Genomic DNA, 24,272 nt, shown 5'->3' with positions numbered 1-24,272 from the left:
CCACTCACTATAAATAAATCCACTGTCCTTCACTTCACACACAGGTAGTGTGTACTGAGCTTTTTGGACATTAAAAAAATAATTCAAATTGTAACCGTGCTGAGGGCAAGTTCCAGCTTGGAGCTGTTCGGTTTGGGCAGTCCGGGCGAGGAGGGTGCGGCTGCCTCCCTGGGAGCTCCAGTTTCCCCACCGTCGTCTGCTGCTCACTCGTTGGACCCTCCACTTCAGGGAAGAAGGCTTCCTCACCATCGGCACACTACCCCATCTTTTCTCACTCCTTCAACGTCTGCTGAGTCAGCAGACGAAGGACCAGCAGTGCTAGTTGTAACGCCACTTGCTATTAACAAGATGAAGGCAGTTTCTTCCCCACTCACTAGCAATGCTAAGCTAGCTGAAAGTAGAGAGAAAGGTCTAACCTGTCCACTGTGGGTTTCTCTGGGTCAGTGGGCCTGGAGACTGTTAGTTCACTGTCAGCCGTCCCTGTAGTTACTCATTGTGAAGCTGTTGTGAGTAACCGAGGCATTTTGTCATTACCTGTTGGAACAGTGACTATTCATTCAGGGAAGGAGTGTTTAAACTAGAGCCCATTAACAGGCTGTTTGTGTGGCTGCTTTAAAGTTAGTAACTGAGGCTGAACATGGTTGTGGAACTGCCGCCTTCAACCTTGGCGAGGAGATCAAGTGAGCTTTTATAGTGGACTTTGAAATCGCACGTGCTGAATTAAAGCACTCAGAGCTGCCAGCTCAGCATGAAACTCAGCAATTAGCTCAGTCAGCTGCTCGACTTCACCCATAAACGTCACTACGGTCAGTAGCTGAGTTTCCTGCGTTGCCAAGAGCTCAGTCCCTAGTGCGAGACGTGCAGGACCTGAAACTACGGATACTGGATGCCTGTGCTGGCATTTCTCCTGCGGTGTTGCTATCAGTGTGGGAAGAGTGGGAGAAGAGGGTTGCATTGACAATCCAACACAATGGGCAGCACATTGAACACATTTTATAAGTGGTCAGAAACTTGTAAATAACTCATGAAAGAATAAAGTTACGTTGAAACCAAGCACACCGTTGTTTTTCTTGTGACATTACCAATAAGTTTGATGTGTCACATGACCCTCTTCCTATTGAAAAAACAAAAGTTGTATCCAAGATGGCCGACTTCTAAATGGCCACCATGGTCACCACCCATCTTGAGGAGTTTGCCCCTCACATATACTAATGTGCCACAAACAGGACTTTACTATCACCAACCATTCCCATGTTATTACAGTGTATCCATATTGTTGGGTTGACCAGTTGACCTCTGACCTTGAGATCATGGTCACTAAGATTCAAACATGTCTGACACTGTTGGTAGATACACCTATAGTAAGAATTCGAAAATCCTACATGGCTTCGTTCTCAAGTTATCACATTCACAAACTTGTCTGGTGACAAAACCATCAGCCTTTTAGGGCTGGATCATGTTAGCTAGTGTTAGCGTACCTGCTAACATAAGAATAGAACAAATAGAGCAGCATGCAGCCATGCTACTCAGTACCAGGAGCTATAAGAGCACCACAGATTTATAACCGACCTTGATGAATCTCTGGGCTTCTTCATAAACTTCACCGAGTGGCGTCACTGTTAGGAAAGCTTCTGTGTGATCTGAAAGACAAACACAGTAGAAGTTCAGAAAGCTAGCACTGGCTGCAGCATTTGTGGGGTTTCCTCAGTAATGTGTGATTAACAGCTTCATCCGAGCATCGTGTGGGAAAATGCAAATATGACGAACTGTAAATGAAAGTCTTGTGAATGACACACGTTATCTCACAGAAAGACCTGCTGCTCTTGTTATTCACATCCTTCAGGCTGACTTTAGCTAACACTTTTTAAACGTTAGCCTAAAAGCTGTAAGCACAAACCGACCTGTTCCAAACAAAACGACATTGAGTCTCAGGCTGCGATCCAGGCTTTTGAGGATCTGCAGGGCGATTCTGCGGGCCGAGCGGAGAGACTCTCCCTTCATGGACTCGGACGTGTCCAACAGCAGGATGACTTCATCTGCATCTGGACTGGAGCTGACCTCAAAGTCTGGATAGAAAACCAGCATGCAGGCCTAAAGGGACGGAAACGAGATGGCTGAACACAAAAGCAGCATTTTTAGAGTGACAGGAGAAGACAAAGAGACGACAGACAAACCTGGCTGTCCTTGTCAGGGTGTTTCTCCACCCACATCCTGGGCAGGTGGACGTCAGACAGCACGATGGACAGCTGAAATCCATCCGGACCCATGACCTGACCTGGCAGCACGCTCACCACGGCCTTACAGTCGGTTTTCTACATGACCACAAACATTAAGGAGCAAAATGATTGGTTTGCATGCAATAAATCCATATTTGTAAACAGCAGTTTGGTTTAAACTTTGAGGTAAAACAGCAAAATAATTAGTGGTATGGACACCCAGCCTTCCTTTGACTGGATAAACACAGACAACAGGTCAAATAGAAATTATTTTCAACTACATTAAACAAATATTAACAATCAAAATCTTTAAATAGAATGAATGATGGTGTTTTGGAAAGCTGTAAATAATGATAATAATGATTATTATTGTTATTACTAGCAGCAGAATTCATTTTAACGACTTCTGATTAAATCCCAAATGCAGCAGGTTGTCATTTGTTCATGTGCTCGATCAGAGGGACTTAAATCCCCAAAGATTTGGATCATACTTAACTAACAATAATCTGAACAGTTCCAGTCTGGTTTCCGCCATCCCACAGCACTGAAACTGTGCTAATAAAAGTAACCAATGATCTTCTCGTGGCAGCTGACTCTGGTTTACTCTCCATTCTTACTCTTCTCCATCTGACTGCTCCTCAGTAGGCGAGCCTCCATCGGTCTCTCCCATATCCCACTAGCCAGGTTTATTCGACTTAACTCCTTCACTTCTCAGCCCTTTCCTCTGGTTGCAGGCGTGCCACAGGGATCTGTCCTGGGGCCTCTTCTTTTCATTATCTACCTTCTTCCACTTGGACACATTTTTTTGTAAATACAATATTCAGTTTCACTGCTATGCTGATGACACCCAGCTGTACCTCTCCCCCGTCCTCCCTCACCCTCTGATTAGCTGAACTAAATTCATGGTTCTCTTCTAATTTTCTCAAACTCAACAGTAACAAATCTGAGCTCCTCCTGGTCGGCACTGAACAAACACCATCCTGAACTAACAGCTTTTCTATTACAATCAATAACTCGCCGGTCTCCGTTTCCCCATGTGTGAAAAGTCTGGGTGTCATCCTCAATAGTACTCTATCTTTTAACTCACACGTCAATGACATCACTGCATATTTCCAACTCCGTAACCTTAATCGTCTCCGTCCTTTTCTCCCCAAATGATTTGTCCATCAGCTTCAGCGTGTCCAGAACTCTGCTGCTCGTATCATCACCAGGACTCCTTCTATGCACCACGTCACTCCTGCTCTGCAGCAGCTTCACTGGTTTCTGGTTAAATACCGCATCAATTTCAAGACACTTTTGTACACGTTCAAGGCTACCCATCATCTGACCTGGTTCAGATCACCGTTCCTTCTCCGTGTCTCACATCCTCCTCCTCTCTTTCCATCGTTCCCCCGGCTAGCCAACGTGGGGCGCAGGGCTTTCTGCTTCCCTTCCTCCTGAGGTAAGAAACATCACTTCCTTCCCTCTTTTTAAGTCCAGGCTCAAAACTCACCTGTTCACATTAGCCTATTCCACTTAAACTTTTCCATCCTACTACTTTAATTTATTTTATTTATTTGCTCAACGTTTTATCTTATTTTTATATTATTTTGTAAATTGTTATGTTTGTTGTTGTTATTGCTTGTGTACAGTGTCCTTGAGTGTTTTGAAAGTCGCTTTCTTAAATAAAATGTATCATCATCATGTTATTATTAAATTTGATACTAAGGATCAAACAATTTCAGGTCCAAAAACATCGATAAATCACAGATTTGTGCAGAGACTTGTGTGCATGAGGCCCAGCGTTACTTTACATGTTCAATTTACCATGAACATGATGGTACAAATACAGACCATCATGTTCAATTTAATGACTTTATATTCTGCGAGCTTTCACTATAAGCGTGCAGCACAGTGTTATCAGTATATATCTGCTATGTAATATTGATTAAAGAGGTGTGTTGCTGTTCCTTTATGAAAAGAAATCAGTTCTTCCTGATTATTTGTCACTGAGTAAAACAAAGCATGTAAAAAAACATCTTCTGACCCTTAAATCACTGACGCAGGACCTTATTGGTACTTTAATGTGAAAATATGTGTGAAATAAAATCTACTGATTGGTGCTTCACAGGTGACTCGATTAATAGAAGCACCATGATTGGCCCACAGAGACCCAATCAACATGCTCAGTGTGCATCATTACCATCCCCACCATCAGGCAGTTATAGATTATGATCTTATGAAGCTCAGGTTATAAAAACAACAGAGGAAACTTTAATGATACTGATGTTATTGACTTCTCTGATCTCTGGCTACTTGAATCTTCTCGCACGTGTTTCCAAAAGTCTGGTAGGTGGGGATCGGTCCGCCAGGGTCTCTGCTCCGCCGCCCGGCACACAGTGCACCGCCCCCTACGGTGCCTCCTGCAGGAGAATGGGCCCGTGTCCCCTTTTCGGGCTGTGTGCGGTCGGGTCACATGGACTAACGCTCGCTCTAGGGCATCCTCCCCAGGCCGGGGCCCCGGTAACCCTATCCTGGGCAGAGTGATATGAGAAATCCATTTAGGGAACCTAAGGGTCTTCTGAATCGCTCTTTGTCTGGTTCCTCACCGAGGACCAATTTGCCATGGGTGACCCTACCAGGAGGCAGAAGCCCACAGACAACACAGCCCCTGGGATCTCTGGGACACACAAACCCATCATGATAAGGTAGCGATTCACGGAGAGGAGTTCAAGTATCTCGGGGTCTTGGTCACGAGTGACGGGAGGAAGGAGCCGGAGATCGACAGACGGATTGGTGCAGCTGCAGTGATGCGGACGCTGCACCGTCGTGGTGAAGAGAGAGCTGAGTGTAAAAGCGAAGCTCTCTATTTAATGGTCGATCTACGTCCCAACCCTCCCCTATGGTCTCGAGCTGTGGGTAGTGACAGAAAGAACGAGATCGCGGATACAAGCAGCAGAAATGAGCTTCCTCCGAAGGGTGACTCTCCCTTAGAGATAGGGTGAGAAGTTCAGCCATCCGGGAGTGGCTCAGAGTAGAGCCGCTGCTGCTCCACATCGAAAGGAGCCAGCTGAGGTGGTTCAGACATCTGACAAGGATGCCTCCTGGGTAGGGATGGGTATCGTTTAGGTTTTATCCGATACCGGTGCCAAACCGGTACTTTTGAAACGGTGCCGGTGCTTAAACGGTGCTCAAACCGGTGCTTAAAGAATGGAGAACACAAACTTTGTCCAAAAACCTCTCATGTTCAGCTGTTTTTTTGTAAAAAGATAACAATGTTAGCCTTTTCTGCAGCTATAGGGCATATATGGTATCACTCTTGGCTGGAAGCAGCTTAAACAATGGAAAAAACACAAACTTTGTCCAAAAACCTCTCATGTTTAACTGTTTTCCACTTTTTCTTTGGTCATTTTAGCCTTTTTGTCCAGGGTGAAGGGAGTATCTGCCATCAAACAAGAAGACAGCCGCATGTAGCTATGATGATGTTTGCTAGTTCACCTTACATGCATTAATGTAATAACGTGGTTAGCCTACTCAACGTAAATTACACACGAACAACATTAAGCTACTCACGCAGAGAAGAACGGCTGCTGCTGCATCATCATCCTCATCATTTCTGCTACACTGGCAGGGCTAGGGGCCAGGACTCTCCTCTTCGGGTTCTTGGGGGATGTTGCTAACTCCGGGTCGATAACAGGCACCACACCCGCAGTAGATGTGCTCGGTGTGAGGTCTCGCAGCAACCTATCAAATACGGCGCATTTCTCGGCTTTTAAAAAAACGCTATGCATCACCAGGTGTTTCATCAGATTTGAGGTGTTACCTCCTTTGACAGCATCACAGTATCAGCTTAAAGCACTTGTTGCAGCTGCTGAGTTTGCATCTTTTGCTGTGAAGTACAGCCAGACTTTGACCGCTTCGCCTTGGGTGTTTTTAATCTGTAGCTCTGCTCTAAAAGAACGTACGTACCTGGACCCGCCTACTATCCTCGGAAACGTAAAATGATTGGCTAGAATCTAAAGTGTATCACAGCTCAGCAAGAAAAAGCACTGAAATGTGCGCTGCTTTTCGGTCTGGTTACTCCCGGTGCCATCATGGCACGACATGCTGGAGAGATCATCTCTCAGCCTGGGAACACCTTGGTGTTCCTTCAGATGGAGGCTTCTCTGCTTGGGCTGTTGGCCCCATAGATAAGCAGAAGAAGATGGATGGTGTTTCCAAAAGCAGGTTCTGTGGATCCGTCTGCTGTGATCCTTCGGAAACGAGCTGAAAGTTGGAAATGTAACTTTTTTGTTTACACAACACAAGCGTCTATCCCAAACAGCTGATTCTGTTCATGTGGACGAAGGTTTCATCCACTTCACTCAGAGCATCTTGTTTGGGTTTGTTGGAGGAAGAAATATTTGTCAGTTAAGCCTGAATTTTATTGTTAACCTCAAAGAAAGACGGACAGAAAATTCAAGTTGCTTGTGTCAGTCTTAGTCAACAACAGTCCCAAAGCTGACGACATCTCCAGAGGCTTTGAATCACACCTGTAGCAGTTTCTAATCTCACATAAAACACACCCCTTCCTCATTCACTGATAAATATCGTGACTAAAATGTAAAACAAAAAGCCAAATGACCTTCATCTTGATTTGGTGAGTGATACATTGCAGGCTGGAGATCTCGTAGGGCATTTCAGCTGACAGGTCCAAGGTGAACTCTCTGAGAGAAAAGGAACAGTGATGGAAACCAAACCAAAAACACGATACACGACATAATAAAGGTGTAAATGCTGCAAAGCTATTGTTCAGTTGTTAACAGTTTGGATGAGCAGACGAGGTTCACGCTGACGGGTTAACAGAAATGCTTCGTTTCGCTCACCTGACACTCGCAGCTTCATCGGTCACACACACCTTCTCCACAGTGACCTGTGGAGTGACGTTTAAAGTCATATTTCTGATCAAAGCAAACTGATCCAATCACGAGCTGAACAGGATCTGTTACCTGTGTGGTCTGGTTGAGGGCTGCGCTCTCCTGCCACGGAGCCACGCTGCCGGGCAGGGAGAAGAGAAGCGTGCCGTCCCGGACAATCAGCTCGGAGACGAAGGTCACTTTGATGAGGACAGTTGCACCAGGGGGCAGGTTACCCACACTGATGGTGAACACATCCTGCAGTGAGGATAAAGACCATGTCACAACCAGTGGTGGCTAAAAGGGCCTACATGTGTGTGTGTGTGTGTTTAGACGTACAGGTGCATCCTGGTCCATGAGGTAAGCTCCATGTCCTTGCTCAATAGCCTGTTTGTACTCCTTGCGAGCTTTTTCTTTCTCCTTCACCTGAGAAACAAACATCCATCGGTTTGCTCACGTTGTGTTGAACAGCATAACACCAAGATAGACGCAGTCCCTCAAACTGAGCAGCTTCACTATTCATCGTTCATCTAGATATAGATCTATATATCTATCTAGATAATATATAGATATATATATATATATATATCTATATAGATCTATATCTATATATATCTATATAGATCTATATAGATCTATATCTAGATAGATCTATATAGATCTATATAGATAGATAGATCTATATAGATCTATATAGATATGTAGATCTATATCTATATCTAGATAATATCTAGATATATATATATAGATCTATATAGATATAGATCTATAGATCTATATAGATCTATCTAGATATATAGATCTATATAGATCTATATAGATATATATAGATATAGATCTATATAGATATATATATATATCTATATATTATATAGATATATAGATCTATATATATCTATATCTATCTATCTATATATCTATATCTATATATATATCTCTATATGTGTTTATATAAATGGAGAGAGTTTGACAGGTGTTTATATTGTAATTCATAGAAACAGGAAATGAAAACTTTCAGACGGTGAGCTAGTATTTAAACAACGCTCCGTTACCTGTCCCACGACATGCTTCCCGTTGATGAAAGCTTCAAAGCCACACACTGCAGCTGAATCGTCTAGAGGGAAAACATACTTTGCCTCGATGGGCACTGAGCTCAGGTTTGTGTATTTCTGGAAGATGATGACCTAACAAGGAGACAGACGATCACATCAAACGTCAAATCGTACGTCAGCAAGCTAACAATGAAAAACACTGAAAAGACTCGATGTGCCACCGTTACCTGCGAAAGCAGATCCATCAGTTTACACTTCACATGAACGGCCTGCAGAGGGAGCTGCTGACCAGCGCTGTCCAACAGTCCGGCGGTCACCTCTTCCAAGGGGTTTTTACTGCTTTCAAACATATCGTCGCCTAAACTGAGCTCTACAGAAACAAGTGCAAAATGACGTGGTTAGCTTCATTTCTATTTTTTAGCTTCACTGTTCAGTGCTTAGAGACTGTCAGTCCCATCCTGACCAGTAAACACAGTCCTCTCACACAGAAGAAGCCACTGCAGCAGGATTTTGACTCTTCTTCAGCCTGCATGGCAACAAACCTGTAGCTGAGGCCACAACCAACATCCTGGACATACAAACAAACACTTTGAAGAGCTCGACAAAAAACTGTTGTTGTGTAGTTTCACCGACTCCACATGCAAAGATTTTGTGTCTTTCTACAATAAACTAAAAAGTGCTTTGAGTAAAAAAGTCCATCTGCAAATACTAGGGGTGGGGAAAAATGGATACTGTGTAGCATGGTGATATCTTGTTTGCTAATAATGTATGGATACAGGGACAGCAGAAATCGATATTTTGTTACAAAAAGGTTTTTGTGCTCTGACTTCAGAGCATGTTGATCCTTTTTCTGAGCAAGAATCCTGACATTCCTTCACTGTCCAAATGTGTTTAACTTGTTTATGGCAGCAATAAACATGACAGTTTACTTATTTTAATTTAAGACATGTTTTATTTTAATTAAGTTTAAAACTTTTTTATTTAATGTAAAATTATATTTTGTTTTAATTTACTTTCAAATTCTTCAGTTGCTGAAGGGGCTGCATAGTTTTCATAAACTGCATAGTTCAGAATAGCTATAATTGTACCAGATGGTTGATTCAGTTAAGTTGGACTAGACTGTAATACAAACCGTTCAGTTTGTCAACAATCAAACTGAAATGAGAGAAAGACTGAGTGTGAGACTTTGATATTAGAGAAAATTAATATTGATAAAGTTTACCTTTATGTACAGAATCTGAATATCGCAAAATATTTTAAAAAATTGCAATAATATCGTATCGTGCGTTAAGTATCGCAATAATATCGTATCGTGGGATGTATGGTGATTCCCACCTCTAGTGAATTATAAGCTACATCTAATGACAGCCGACTCAATGAATGACGTCACTGTTTACCTTTAAAGAAAGCTGTGGAGCAGTGCTCGCTCCACTATCTGTTATATCTGGTGGTGTTACTGGTTAACCCCACCTGGGATCAGTCTGGGCTCAATGTGAGTCGATGTAAGTGTGGAATAAATGTCATAATCCTGGGTGGCTTCCTTTTGGACTTTTCAGACCTGTGAACTTGATCTTGAGGTCATGGTCACTGATGATTTTTAGCACTGGAGGTTCAAATTTCTACGTTGCTTCATTCTCAGCTCACTGGAATCATAAACTTTGCCGTCCAGGCTGCCAGACCAGCCGGGTGACGATGCTGAGAGTATTTAAAAGTAGAATGGGAGGGAGAGCCTTCAGTTTTCAGGCCCCTCTTCTGTGGAACCAGCTTCCAGTTTGGATTCAGGAGACAGACACTATCTCTACTTTCAAGATTAGGCTTCAAACTTTCCTTTTTGCTAAAGCATATAGTTAGGGCTGGACCAGGTGACCCTGAATCCTCCCTTAGTTATGCTGCAATAGATGTAGGCTGCCGGGGATTCCCATGATGCATTGAGTTTTTCCTTTCCAGTCACCTTTCTCACTCACTATGTGTTAACAGACCTCTCTGCATTGAATCATATCTGTTATTAACCTCTGTCTCTCTTCCACAGCATGTCTTTATCCTGTCTTCCTTCTCTCACCCCAACCAATCACAGCAGATGGCCCCGCCCCTCCCTGAGCCTGGTTCTGCTGGAGGTTTCTTCCTGTTAAAAGGGAGTTTTTCCTTCCCACTGTCGCCAAAGTGCTGCTCATAGGGGGTCATATGATTGTTGGGTTTTTCTCTGTATCTATGAAGCGCCTTGAGGCGACTTTTGTTGTGATTTGGCGCTATATAAATAAAATTGAATTGAATTGAATTGCTACCACATGAGCCTTTTACAGCTGAGGGGTAAAAACGTATGAAAGCTCAAGTTCAACCGCTAAGCTGAGAGCGCCGTACTCTTACGTCCATTGTCATAAATAAGAGCTGATCAAAGGCGCAGGTGTCCGGTGCTCACCGTCAGCAGAACAAGGAAGACAGAGCTCTGGTGACATGTTCAGGGCAGGAGTGAAGTCCTTCAGCTGGTCTCCTTGGATGCTGAACTGAACCACATACTTGAGTTTCACCTGATCAGGACTGTAAACCACATACTCGTCATCCTGGAGGACACAAGAGTGGACGTATGTTTGTGTGCGTTATTGAATGTGTTTTATTCTGTTTATCTCCATGTAAACGCTCACGCAGTCCTACCTCAAACTCAGAGGGGGTGTTTGGAGTGCGGCGGACTCCGCGCACGCTGTCGTATCCATCGGGAGCCTGCTTCAGCAGGACGTCCGTCCTGTAGACCTGCCTGCAACGTCCCAACGCAACGTCACACACCAACAACAGCCGGGAGCCATCCGTCACGCCGGGCTTGGAGTATTTCAGACTGGTGCTGTGGACGGAAAACGTGACTGTGTTGCTGCCATGTTGGTCCAAAGATATCAAAACTCCAATAATAACGAGTGAAATCATTTAGTTTTTATTACTGATGGTCATTCAGAGGAAACTCTACAACCAGAGGACTGAACACAGCGTATGAACCTCACAGTCCTTCTTAGGCGTGGGAACCAAGGAGAAGATGCTGAGGCACAAGATCACGTTAAAATAAGCGGCAGCGAGTCTCATGATCTGATTCAAATTGGACGTTTTGGTTCAAAGCGTTGCCGATACGCACGGCAGTCGGGGGAGAGGTGCAACACTGAGTTCAGCTGTGGTGTTGGAACCAATGCAATCATCAGATTTGTCTCCAGATTGTAACACAAAACGGGAACACATCTCTCGTCCTTGAATTAGTTCTTTATACTTGCCTTATGTGTCGTTTCCCACCAACGTTTGCACTTTTCACTCAAAATGTCAATGAATGAGGGCGGCTCAAGACTTTTGCACAGCAGCGTATGTGTCAGACAAAGAAACTGGTCACATTGAGATTTTCGACTAACCTCAGGGAATCACTGAAGTAGATTCCTCCGCCCAGTTTGCCGACGTCGGTTCTTTCTATCCCGTGGTGGTCGACGCCCACACGGGGCAGCAGCAGCCCACTGAAGAGGACAAAGACAAAGATATCGTTATGTTAATAAAGGAAGTCTAATCGAGCTAAATGATTGGACTAATACAGACGGACACAAGACGTACAGCCAAGTCAGTCAGCTGATCTTAACTGAGCGTTTCATTGGCTGAAGACTAAACTTTGGCTCTGCTGCTGCAGTAAAGGCACAGCACGACAAAGGAGGAAGCTCCGCATCTGGTGATGTCCATGAACTCAACACTTGTCAGTGGCAGAAAAGGCTTTTCAACAACTTTCACTTGTTTCATTTGTCCACTGATGTCTGAGCCCCTGAAACGATGAGATTGTGTCACATCTTTTTGTTCCAAACTCTGAAAGCTGGAAGTCTGAACTTCATTCAAAATTCATTGTGATAAAAACCAAATCTGTCTTTGTCCAAATGTTTATGGACATAATGTTTATTTAAAGTGAGAGAATAAGAGAGAGGACAAGTGAAAAAACGACATGTTTCAAAGTGATAAACACATCATGGATGTCTGTGTATATGGTGAATGTGAAACCACTGACAACATTTTAAGGTGACTGTTGTGATTTGGGGCTGTAGAAATAAAGCACTAAACATCCAGAGACCCTGTGTCCGGCCGGTCAGTGTCCTTAAAGACGAATCACATTTCCCTCTAACTGGTTAAAAAGCGAGACGTCTCACACAGACAACAAACCTTTGGTGTGACCCAAAGCGTCACGGTCCTGGGTCGGTGTGTTTAGATTTTTGTATAATTATTGAGCTTTCATCGTGGTTCATCATTACCAGTCTTTTGGTTTAAGGTTCTGTATTTCGAGCTCTAGTAGTTCTTTGTTCTGTAATTTTAGTCCTTAAGTTTTGTTTTTGTGTTTCCTGTTTTATTTTGATAGTCCCTGTCTGTCTGTGAAGGTTCTCAGTCATCCAGGTCATCGTAGTCAAAGGAGCTTGCAAAGAAAAGCGTCTGGACTTCTTTAAGTTGCTTGAAGACGTTTCACCTTCATCCGAGAAGCTTCTTCAGTTCTAAGGTCAAATGGTGGAGAGTCCCAGATATAAACCTAGTGGGAGTTTCCCCCCACAGAGGGACAAAAGGACCCCCTGATGATCCTCTAATCGCCTGAGCCAAGGTGTGAAACTGGGTGTGGGTCCCAATCAGCCAGAGTTTCAGGTGAGCTCATTGTGAAACCTGGCCCCACCTTATCATGTGATTTCCTGAGGTCAGATCGGACCATCAGGGGGGCCATCAGGGGGGCCATCAGGGGGTCCTTTTGTCCCTCTGTGGGGGGAAACTCCCACTAGGTTTATATCTGGGACTCTCCACCATTTGACCTTAGAGCTGAAGAAGCTTCTCGGATGAAGGTGAAACGTCTTCAAGCAACTTAAAGAAGTCCAGACGCTTTTCTTTGCAGCTCCTTTGACTACGATAGTCCCCGTCCTGTGTGCAGCGCGTTGGCTTTGCTTCTGTTGTCTCGTTAGGTCTGATTTGTCCCAGCTGTGTTTCCCTCCCCTCTCCCATTCCCCGATTGCTCCGGTGTTTATTCGAGCCCTGTGTTGTTGTTGCATCCTCTTGTGAGTTCTGTCTGCCTGTTAAGCCGTGTTATCTTCCCCAGTCTCGTTAGTTTTCTCTTCGTTTCCTGTCCAGCAAATAACCAAGTTTCCATTTATTATTCCCAGACAGCATCCCAGATCTGAACAGAAGGAGCAGCAGGCAGAGATGTCCTGGTAGCTTATCAGGTAGATGTAAATACCAAACAGAGTATTTATTGAAATACAATAAATACAGAAAATCTTTGTTTCTTCCTTCAGTCTTTGCTCTGATTGGTCGACACATTAAACCAAACGTGTTCGTGCAAATGGGCTAAGACGTCCACACGGTTGTGTTTTATCCCCAAAGACGCATCTATGGCATAAATGTTCCTCATTAACTTTCAGTTGACCTCTGACCTTCAGGTCCAGGTCGCTACTAAATGCAGCTGTGGTATCAATTAAAGTTATCATGAAGTTTCCATGAGGGCAACGTCACTGAGATCCAGACTCGTCGAGATATTTGGAAGCTGCAGCTAAAGCGCCGCGTTCTTGTTGTCCACTCCACCCGCCTGCCTGCCCACGGCGGGTGACTACAACACCCTGACGACATTCAGACTTGTATATGAGAGCGTCGACCACAGCTCGATGCGACGAGCTGAGTCTCTGACTGCTTTACAGAAGAGTTTTGTCGGGTTTCAGCTTGAAGTAAATCAGGTACGAGACAAACGACAGGATCAGTTGTTCTCACCGAGACAGGATTCCCACAAAGTTGTTGGGGCTGGAGGAATGGAGGAGTGGCTTAACATTCCCCAGCTCGCTCTTAAAGGTCTGAAGCTCCACCCCTCGGCCGACACGCACGATCTGCTGGATCTGCAGCCTGCTGCGAAACAGATGAAAGCAGGAAACATCTGTGAAAGATCTTTGTGTCGTTGCATACAGAAGACAGAAAACTGAAGACAGATCATTGTGAACACGTTGGCTCGTTTGCACGATCTGATATCCTCGTGTTGGTGTTGTTCCCAGATCATCATACTAAAGGTTGTTCCAGGATCAACATTGCAAGTGACCAATCAGAATGTTGTGATGTCATACTTTTGCGACTTCGGGAAAAAACGGCGTAAAACAAAAAACTGTACTTAAGCTGCGAGAAACCGCCTTTGTCCGCCGATCAACGGACCCTAACCCTAACCCTAACCCTTTAATAAACGCTAAGCAGAATTGATATTGTCCTTGCAACATTGGAATTTCATAAATGCACGAATGGGTTGGCGCGCAAAAGAATAACGTCACAATAATGTGATTGGTCACTTGCAATGTTGAACCTGGAACAACATTTTCATGATGATCTGGGAACAACACCAACACGACGATATCAGATCATCCGGCTCGTTTACCTCTGCAACTACGACTTCTTATAGCAGGGATAATAACACATTTTATTTAAAAGCACCTTTCAAAATACCCAGGGACACAAATACAACAGGCATAAAAACATGAAATATACACAACAATAAGAGCAGCAGACAGAACGTTTAAGTTCGTGGATGAGTTATATGGAGCAGGCCATTTTAAACAGGTAGGTTTTGAGGTTGGACTGAAAAAGAGATCTGAGGCACTGGGACGGCGATCTGAACCAAGTCAGGAAGGAGCAGGAAGTCACCCCCATGTTACATCAGAGGCCAGTAAAGCCCACTTTGATCTGGGTGGGACACGTTTAACCAGTTGTATGTAACAGACAGAGAAGCAGAATTCCAACAGCATGTCTGAGTTTTTGTACATGATAAAGAAATGACAGAAACCTATAATGTGTGGTACAAATGGCCACGAGGGAGGAAGAGCCGTCTCTTCATATTTTCCAAAGCCATCCAAAGTGTTGATTTGGAGTGTTTGGCCCCCAGTTTGACACCCCTGTGTTAGGACAACATCTATATTAAAGTGGCAGGGGTGTGGCCTGCTGCAGTGGAGGGGCAGGTGTGAGTGCTCAACATAATGATCTTCTTCTTCTCTGCGTATATAAACTCTCTCGTTCGGCTCTCAGTGAAGGCGGTCGCACTTTTCTCCTCTCCCTTATCTTCCCTGCTTAGCCTCTTATGTCTTTGTCTTGTCTCGTGACTGTGTCTGTGTCTAAAACCTAAAGAGAATCATGGATTTGATCAACTGGTCTCTGAATGTTATTGACACCCTTTAACGAGAAGTCTGGGCTCGGGAGAGCCCGAGTGCCCTGGAGGACCTTTCCCTGCCGGATACACGATGGACGGGTGGCAGAACTGGAGGGTCGTGTGCCTGGCAGGACTGTGGATCGAGGACGCTGAAGATATCTACCTATTAAGAACCATGATAACAGGGTTCTTGCTGATCGGAGCTGGCTTGGCCCTGGCTTATCGGAGAATTAAGGAAGCGGAACCGGCTGTTCAAACCCCCACGAGGCTGCCCGCTGGGATTGAAACGATGGGACGAGGTGCAGCTTCTCAGAAAGGGCTCACTGAGCGCAGCACGGTTAAGAGCTTGGAGGCACTAACGGCTGCAGTGAAGGCTCAGAACAACACCTCTGGGCGGAAGCTACATCTCGGATCAGTTGGCTGCGGTCGTGAGGTCTCAGAATCTGCTCTGTGAGCAAAAGACTGAAAAGACCACAGAATTGAAGGTAAATAACATCATGGAGAAACTCGCAGCTATTAACGGGAGATTGAGAGACCAGTGTCGGTGTCGGAGTGTTAAAAACAGCTCGAAATTCTCAGGAGTTGTTTGTAAAAGAAAAATCTCTTTTTTCCTCTTGTACTTTCCCATTGTAGTGTATATTTCAGTGTTTTTCTGTAACGCTACCGATCTCCGACCTGTCTCCCCATGTGATGTCTGTGTTGTGTGTGTAAGGTCGGGGGGGTCCGAATAAAGCTTTGATTGGTGTATATAGTGACGGCGGAGATGGAGGAGGGTGTGTGGAATGGAGCAGCTATTCCTGAGTGACCACAAGACGTCAAAACATCATGAAATCCTGTGTGTTGGGTCCTTATCACAATATATCACCATGAATTTGAACGTCGTGTCGCTGTTACTTAATCCTCGTTTGGAAAGCAGACATGAAACTACCTGTCCTGCAGGAGATCGGTCACCGCCTGAAACTCGGAGCTACCGGGGGGAACCGTCTCAACGCTGCACCTCAGAGCTCGATACTTCCCCACAGTGGAAGGGGCGGGGCTCCTCAGAGTCATCTCACTTGCATTCAGAACATCTCGGATTAACTAGAGGAAATCAAATCGTTGTTTTGTGTTAGTCTAAAGACACAAAGAGAGCACAGAGGCTGAGCTGATCGATATCGTGGACCAATCATCATCCTCCTCTGGCCCTTCAAACAGACTTTTAACCTTTGAAGTCATCGTGTATTTGTTTTCTTTAATGTTTTCTACAAATGTGTGATGATATTTGAGACACAGGACAGCTTACACCAGTGCTGCAGCGCTAGCTTGGTTAGCATTTTACTATGTTTTAGTAGGAAAACCTGAAAACAAGACCAAACATCTCTGGATAAATGAAGAAATGCATGCTGGGATTGTTTTTGGTAGTCTGTAGTGTCGCAGTGCACAGTTTATCCACCTGTTTGACATTTTCTAAACCAATTTTTTATATTTTAGCATGAAAGCGATCAAAAAATGAAACGTTTTTGTGAAAAAGCGCCATCTCCTGGTGGAGTTAAAGGGTCGTAGTTCAGAAACACTCCCAGCAGCTGGGAGAGGCCTTATGTGTACTTTACATCACGGGCACGCCTTTGTTTCCCTCCTGTCACATTGACCTTTACGATTTTATGAATCAGAATCAGACGTGCTGCCGAAGCGGTGGAACCGGTCGGTGCTCTCGGTGTTATCGCGAGTTGTTCTGATAGTTTTGTTGGCTTTTCTGTCCCGGCTCAGTCACACTGCATCTCTGACAGAAATCATCCTGCAGGATATTTTTCTCAGTGCGTGTGACGTCAGTGGGCGTGTCTCGGAGCCTCCTGTATGAACGTGTTACCTGACAGAGGTCCAGTTTCTGAGAGATGAGCTTGGTGCTGGGAAACATGGAGGCTTGTCTGTGTGGCAGCAGAGTGTAGAAGTCCTCCAGGAGACTCATCAGCTCAGTGTGGTCTCCCTCTGTCAGCTTCTTCTGAGCCTGGAGCAACAAGCCTTCTGCCCTGCTCACCTGCACACACACACACACACACACACACACACACACGCACACACACACACACACACACCTATCAGGTCAGGCTGATCTCAGTGTTCACCGTCAGCACGTTTTACAAACAGTCCACAGAGACGCTCTTACATCATTCAGGCTGAGCTTGTCAACTGAAACTCTGAGGACGTTGTCGAGGCAGCCCAGCGCCTCGGTCCACAGCAGCTCCACAAATACACCCACTTCCTGTGATAAGCTTCCTGTGTTGAGCTTCTCTTCCAGGAGCAGCTGTCAATCAAACAGAGCATGTATCAGTGTGATGGCATCAGCCACACAGGAGTAAATCAGTCCATTTTTTACTTTATTAGTTTGCTTTGCAGGTTTCTTCATTAATCATTTGGTTAAACCCAACATAGTAACATTGTGTGGTTTTTCTAAAATGTTTTGTTATATTAATGTTTCTCTTTCTTTGAGTTACCTGAGTTTGGGCTGTTTCCTGTCTGGGAACAACATGCCTGCTCAGCAGGACCAACCCTGGGCTTACCAGGAGCTGTTTTAGGTTTAGTTCGGTTATTCTGTGCTTAGTTAATATTAGTGTGTTTGTGTTTCCCCCTATTGTGTTCAAATGGTTTGGCCAAATCATTATAAAAGCTACCCTCATGTGTCTTTGTAATTAGGTCAGTTTGTGAGTTAAGTTGTGTCTCACTTTGTTTTGTTTAAAGTTTTTGGAAATTACTTTTTGTGGAGTTATATTTAGTTGACCTCTTTTATGGGCCTGCTAAGTATGTTTTTGAATTTTATTAATTTTGGACTTTTTGAGGGTTAAAATAAAGAAAACTCTTTTTGAAGACACTTTTTTGCCTGTGTCCTCTTTGCTTTGGCTGCTTGGTCAATCATCCAGCTGCTGAGCAGCACAGATGGAGGTCTCAGATACACGCTACTAAGAAACAGGATTTCCCACATGTTCTCTCGTCCAGCTCCAAATTTGGTCCAGAAACATGAATTCAGTCGTTTTAGTTTAAAGCAGATCGTGTTTTCCTTCTGTGTTACTTTTAGGAAACTTTAATCTGAGCACATATAAAATGTGACACGAACAGATAAAGCAGAGCATTGTTGATAAATCTGTACTGAACTGTTATTATTCATGGTGTGAGACGATCCACCCACAGCTTTGTAGTATGAACTGCTGCAATACAGTTTAACAGAGAGAAAGTTGTAGTGAAGGTTGGTGATTTAGGCCACAGTGGTTGGTGGGAGTTACTTTGTAATATTGTGTCCTCTTAATATGTCAGAAATTATAACCAGTGTTGTGGTCAGTGTTGATATTCAACAATATTCCTCATTGGAAAAACTGATGATTCTTTAACCCTTTAAAACCTACCATAGAACCAAGTCTGCCAGAGCTTATATTATATGTTTACATGCTGTGGAGCCATTTTTTTCAATACAACCATTATAGCCTAGATTTTAATAATATGTCTGCATTAAGTGCATAGTAATTACATAAATTGCAAAAAAGTGCAATAAACTACAAAAAAACTGAAAATCGTTTTTGTTTTTTTAACATATATTTCTAGTTAGAGAAATTTAAGAGGCTTATTCCTCAAAACTGTAAATACAAAAAAGTTGCACAAAATAGTTTCCCACCACAGGAAATTTATTTTGAGTGTTTTCATAGTTTTATTTTTGAAATACACCAATTTTTATATACTGCAGGAAAAACGAAAATAAATATTATAATGCAAATTTGCAAAAAAGCAGCATATGCATCAAAATAAACTATTTCCAGCAGTGCAATATGAGTCCTAAGCATCCCAGAAACCACACAGAAAGTCATAAAGTCAAACATAACTTTTAAAAACACAAGTATAGGCTCATGAGGCCCTGATGGTAAAAAACTACATTTCCGCAAAAATGACATCACTTCCGGTTTCGGGCAGGTCATGGTGGACATGTGATAGTTCACCTGATGGACGTAGGAAGTGTTACAAACAGCTGATCGGATCAGCAAAGTGTGTTTCTGGAATATTATGTTTTTGTTGCTGCAAGCGCTTTTTATGCAGTTTTTGCAAAGCTATATGTGGAAGGAAACTGTGACCGAGGACAAGCTGATGGCATAAGATGTAAGTACAACTCCTCCGGTTTCATATGCAAAAAACATTATTGCGCTAGCTCACGTGGTTGCAGAGCTACCGGGATTTAAAAATAGTTACACAAAACAGAGCGTGCAGCTCTGACTGGTTTTAAAGGGTTAAACCTCAGAAAGAAAGTGGGAAACATTTTTATTTAAACTTTAATTCTTCAAATAAAAAACGAGTGAAGTAAATAAAAGCTGAGAGCAAAGATGTGATGAAATATGGAAACTGAGTGTGTCAGACCTGCTGCAGGGGCGCAGAGCCCATCTCACGGGCAGAAGGAGGAAACCTGCTCTGCCTCCGGAGACCTGAAGCCTCCAGGCTGTCTCTCAGGGCCTGGAACACCTCCAGAGCTTCCTCTGACGTGGACACAAACACCAGCTTGTCCCTCACGGCCTTCTTCTGTGAAACACAAGTATGTGTGCAAAAAAAGACCAAAGAATCAAGTCTATGCAACCAGTGACGTGTGATTGTGGAACATGTCTTCCTATGTCAGCGTCCTGTTTTGCAGACAGTCGCTGCTTACTTGTGCTAGAGTTTCACATCAGGACACAGAAAACATGAACCAGAGTGGAGTCGAGTCAGTCTCACACATGTATACACGTCTGTTGTTTGTGGATATAAAAACACTTCTTACCTCACAGACTACATCATCCTTCCAGTATCTGACCACACGGTACTGCCGCCCCTCCTCCCCTTTGAAGCTCTGCAGCTCCAGCACACACCAACTGCTGCTGTTTACCTACAGCACACATGTTTAATACCAGTGAGAGTCTTTACAGTGATTATTGCTGTGGGAATATCATGAGTGGTGAGCTACAAAAACGTTCTTTTACCTTCTCAAAGATTGAATACTTTGCCACTTGAAAGTCTCTTTGGTCTGATGGAAGATCCGAATCAGTTTCTCTATAAATCCTGTCAAGATGAACATTTCAAACATCAGTCGTCTTCTGAGGCGCCGTGACTGCAGAAAACGTGTCAGAGCAGTCATCTAATAACTACAGAGAACAAACAGTTCAGGTTTTTAACCAGGCCAATCTTTCCAGATCTGAACCCAACGTGGGCGGGGCTGAAACTATGACTGTGTCTGTGCTGCAGTTCAATGAGCTACCAGCAGATGGAGACACCTGATTTCAAGCCAACATGACAATAATCACAATCTTTGTATTACTGTAGGCTCTACCTGACAATATACAGACACCACTGTTGTTGTCATGTGGTATAAACATGTAATTACATATTAGCAGCCCAGCTTTAGCATTTCTGGCACATGAGGATGCTGGGATGCACTTCGTGCCTTTACTAGTGATTCTTGACTTTAAATATATTGTATAAGCAACTTCTGCTTGTGTGTCCACTTCACACTCGGCAGAGGCAAAGTGTGAAACGCACACCGTGCACCTATTACACGCCTATTACATGCCTATTACACGCTTTGCCGTGTAATAGGCATGTAATAGGCATGTAATAGGCATGTAATAGGTGCACGGTGTGTGTTTCACACTCGGCAGAGGCAAAGTGTGAAACGCACACCGTGCACCTATTACACGCCTATTACATGCCTATTACACGCTTTGCCGTGTAATAGGCATGTAATAGGCATGTAATAGGCGTGTAATAGGTGCACGGTGTGCGTTTCACACTCGGCAGAGGCAAAGTGAAACGCACACCGTGCACCTATTACACACCTATTACATGCCTATTACATGCCTATTACACGCTTTGCCGTGTAATCGCTCACATGAACCCAGTTTGTGTAAATCAGAGCAGAATGGACTTGGCTGTTAACCATATAGCACATCCAGGTTCTTGAACCAGAATCAGACACATATCTGATCCCAAACATTAGATCAGTGCATCCCTGGTACTTTGTCCTGTGACAGGTCAGAGGCGTCTTCATAACTCAGGGTGTCGACATTAACAGACAGATGGTCCTAATGTGACTCGCTGATAGACAGATGGCGTCTCTCACCTGAACCTGTCCAGCACATTCCCACTCCTCTCAGGACTCTCTGCCCTCTGAGTCCCACTGACACGCTCCACAGGTTGGGCCCGGCCTTTTGACCCTGCAGTATGGACACACACACAGTTTAATAATTAACTCCATATCATATCACGCTGTGCATAGATCTCTGCACACACCGAGTAGCAAACAGGTTCTTATCCATTTGCACAACAGTGCTGCATCAGCTTTAAACACAATGTGACTGTGTAACACTGCACCCAGCTGCACCCAGCTGCACACAGCTGCACCCACCCATGTTCATCTGACCTAATAAAACTAGTTCAACCTGCTGGCTCAGTCTCCTGAACATTTTTAATGTGAATGTATTTCAATCAGTTCAATCAAATTAATGGAAAAAGAAATAAATGAAACTGTAAACATCTGCTTAGTGGTGCTTTCTATACAGACCTATCTGCTGAGGTGCGAGTGAAGCCAGCGGAGCCGTCTTGAAGGAGGGGCGATGAAGAGGACCTGATGAGGCAGAGGACGTGTCCAGCTTGTATTCATCTACCTGCAGGAGAACTCCTGTCTCCACACACCTGTACACATAATCCACCCCGACCACAGGTGTGCGGTGTTTCTGAATGCTGCGCAGCCTGTTGGAGCTTAGGTTGGATACATCGGTTGTCACTACCAAAGAGCACTGTGGGAAACGTAGGAAGAAATGAGAGAGAAGTCTGAGATGTTTAAATGTATTTATTGGTTTTTGGTCTCTGAACATAAAGCTGCAGAATGAGCACTTTTGCTCACTTGTGTGCTTCTGTTGGTACCAGACTGTCCTGTGAGGCTGCAGCCGATTGGTCGTTGATCATAACCAACTATTAACTACATGTTTCTATAAATGTGGGAGAATTCTAGTTTGAATGACTTCGATCATTCGTGGTGCAGCTTGGTTTCAAAACCTACGAACATGTTGTGAACATTATACTGAAATAGTCACGCGCTGCAGCTCGATATGGACGCAGTAAAGTAAAGTTTAGTAAAGTTTGATTTGAGTATTCAGCCGTGAGGAGCCCCCCCCCCCCCCCCCCCCCCCGCGCGCTGACAGCTCTCTGACCTGTTTGTTGACCACAAACGAAAGGTTGCCTCCGTGACCTGTGACTGCTGACTTCACCTTCTTCTTCTCCTTGAACGACAAACCTCTGAGCTCGAACAGCACCGAGCAGTTGTCGAACACCGCCATGTCTGGAAGCCGAGGGAGACGTGTATCACACAGCTGGCGCTTCCGCCAACTCCTGTTAAAATGCGGAAGTAACTCGCAGCAAAAAGTATCCAATGAAACCGATCAGTTAGAGAACAGCCGCGCGGGACTCGTGCTCGTTAGTAAACATACACAACAAAGCATCGACACGATCAGAAACAGTAAAGTAAAGGTACTGACGAAGTACCCGAAGCACGCACTCGTCCAGTGACTAACTTAAAGGGAGCAGCAACATTTAACTTCCTGTCTGGTTCGGTTTTCAAAATAAAGGTCGTGACGTTAACAGAGGCGTTTCCGTCCTCGAACACGTCCACGACAAATCAGTGTCGAATCAGACTGAAGCGTCACATATTCAGACATTAACACAGTGGTTCCCAAACTTTTTTGCTGCCCCCCCCCCCCCCCCTTTGTTTTACAAGAAAAATGTTTGCGCCCCCCGCGTGCACGCGCGCACGCACAAACACATCCTCCGACCACACACACATATTTGGTCGTTTGCGGTTTATTTCACACCTCAAACATTTAGTAAACAATTAAGCAAATACAAGTAATCTGCAATAAATTACAGGTAGTAATAAAATAAACTACTAACTCTTTTACGCTGCGTCCACACCTACACGGGTGTTTTTGAACACGCAGCTGTTTCGTCCACGTAAACGGCGTGTCGAATCACCGAAAACTGATTTTTTTAAACTCCTTTTTTGCGTTTACGTGTGGACGAGGAATACAGAGTTCATCACACAACAAAGGTATGTGCCTTTTTCACGTCACGCTGTGTGCACGTTATTGTTTACATGAGATGAATTGCAGAATGATAGAGACAAAATACTGTTAATCTGACTGTCTGCAGGTTTTACACAGTTACTGTCCCTCCATTAGAAAGGCAGAGGCGTCACGGTGTCATTATTTTACATAGTTGTTTTTTTCCTGTGTAATAATATTCAACATTGCTGTCAAATCAAAAATTTCTCTCTGTGCAAAATGGGTTTAAAAACATAAACAGCTGTGGGATCCTGTTTGTCCGTGATTTGAACAAATCGTGGCAGGATCAGCCTGATGTTATTTGTATCCTGTAACTTTACTGTATAAAGAGCAAACATCTCCAACATGTCAGGAGTAGTTAGTCATTACAACAAGTGTTTGAACTAAAAATCAAGAATGTGGGATCCTGTTTGTCCGTGATTTAAACAGCCCAGCGCTGCTCCCAATGAAGGGAAAACCAATCCTGCAGGGAGACCTACCTCGGCACCTGTGCAGGTGAAACCAAAGGGAAGATTTGCTTCATCATATTTTCTAGTCTTTGGCTCAGAATGAAGTTGGTTTGGAAACATATTCATGATGCTTCATCTCCTGCTTTGCCTTTCTGTGGCCGCCCCGTGCTACCAGTGTCCGAGCATTTTGTTTTTTTCCCCCCTTTTCATACCGCGCCCCCCCCTAGGGCACGGGCCCCACACTTTGGGAAAGTCTGCATTAACACATCTCACCAGATATGACAGAAACAACCTGTTTTCAACTTGATCACGTGGAGCCATCCGTGTGCTAATAATGAACGTGTCAAATATCCGTATTCTGCACTAAGCTGTGAACCTGTTTATGTGTCACATCTCTGTCCTTGCAGGTTTAAGCATGTACAGACGTTCTGACTG

The 24,272-nt window shown here is 44.1% G+C and overlaps 1 protein-coding gene across 3 annotated transcripts in view; it reads right to left on the bottom strand.

The window, feature by feature from the left end:
* Positions 1-22,861, bottom strand: part of parp4 (poly (ADP-ribose) polymerase family, member 4) — a 41,513-nt gene extending 18,652 nt beyond the window's left edge. For 2 of the 3 annotated variants that reach the window (XM_087830143.1, XM_087830145.1), the window contains exons 1-22: positions 22,483-22,861; positions 21,834-22,068; positions 21,393-21,486; positions 20,257-20,335; positions 20,058-20,162; positions 19,664-19,822; positions 17,436-17,573; positions 17,139-17,306; positions 16,221-16,372; positions 13,882-14,013; positions 11,523-11,621; positions 10,792-10,975; positions 10,559-10,700; positions 8,370-8,512; positions 8,143-8,274; positions 7,430-7,516; positions 7,184-7,348; positions 7,061-7,107; positions 6,820-6,901; positions 2,175-2,312; positions 1,902-2,091; positions 1,570-1,640 (exon numbers count right to left, since the gene is read on the bottom strand). In XM_087830143.1, coding sequence (XP_087686269.1) covers positions 1,570-1,640; positions 1,902-2,091; positions 2,175-2,312; positions 6,820-6,901; positions 7,061-7,107; positions 7,184-7,348; positions 7,430-7,516; positions 8,143-8,274; positions 8,370-8,512; positions 10,559-10,700; positions 10,792-10,975; positions 11,523-11,621; positions 13,882-14,013; positions 16,221-16,372; positions 17,139-17,306; positions 17,436-17,573; positions 19,664-19,822; positions 20,058-20,162; positions 20,257-20,335; positions 21,393-21,486; positions 21,834-22,068; positions 22,483-22,608 — 2,868 coding nt within the window. In that variant the 5' untranslated portion in view covers positions 22,609-22,861. The remainder of the gene's footprint in view (positions 1-1,569; positions 1,641-1,901; positions 2,092-2,174; positions 2,313-6,819; positions 6,902-7,060; positions 7,108-7,183; positions 7,349-7,429; positions 7,517-8,142; positions 8,275-8,369; positions 8,513-10,558; positions 10,701-10,791; positions 10,976-11,522; positions 11,622-13,881; positions 14,014-16,220; positions 16,373-17,138; positions 17,307-17,435; positions 17,574-19,663; positions 19,823-20,057; positions 20,163-20,256; positions 20,336-21,392; positions 21,487-21,833; positions 22,069-22,482) is intronic. The other variant, XM_087830144.1, reaches the window with a different exon arrangement.
* Between the last annotated feature and the right edge of the window lie 1,411 nt (positions 22,862-24,272).

This window comes from Neolamprologus brichardi, chromosome 16, assembly GCF_056152115.1.
Source record: "Neolamprologus brichardi isolate AB-2024 chromosome 16, ASM5615211v1, whole genome shotgun sequence".
Lineage (NCBI taxonomy): Eukaryota > Metazoa > Chordata > Actinopteri > Cichliformes > Cichlidae > Neolamprologus > Neolamprologus brichardi.
This window is presented reverse-complemented; position numbering and strand designations above follow the sequence as displayed.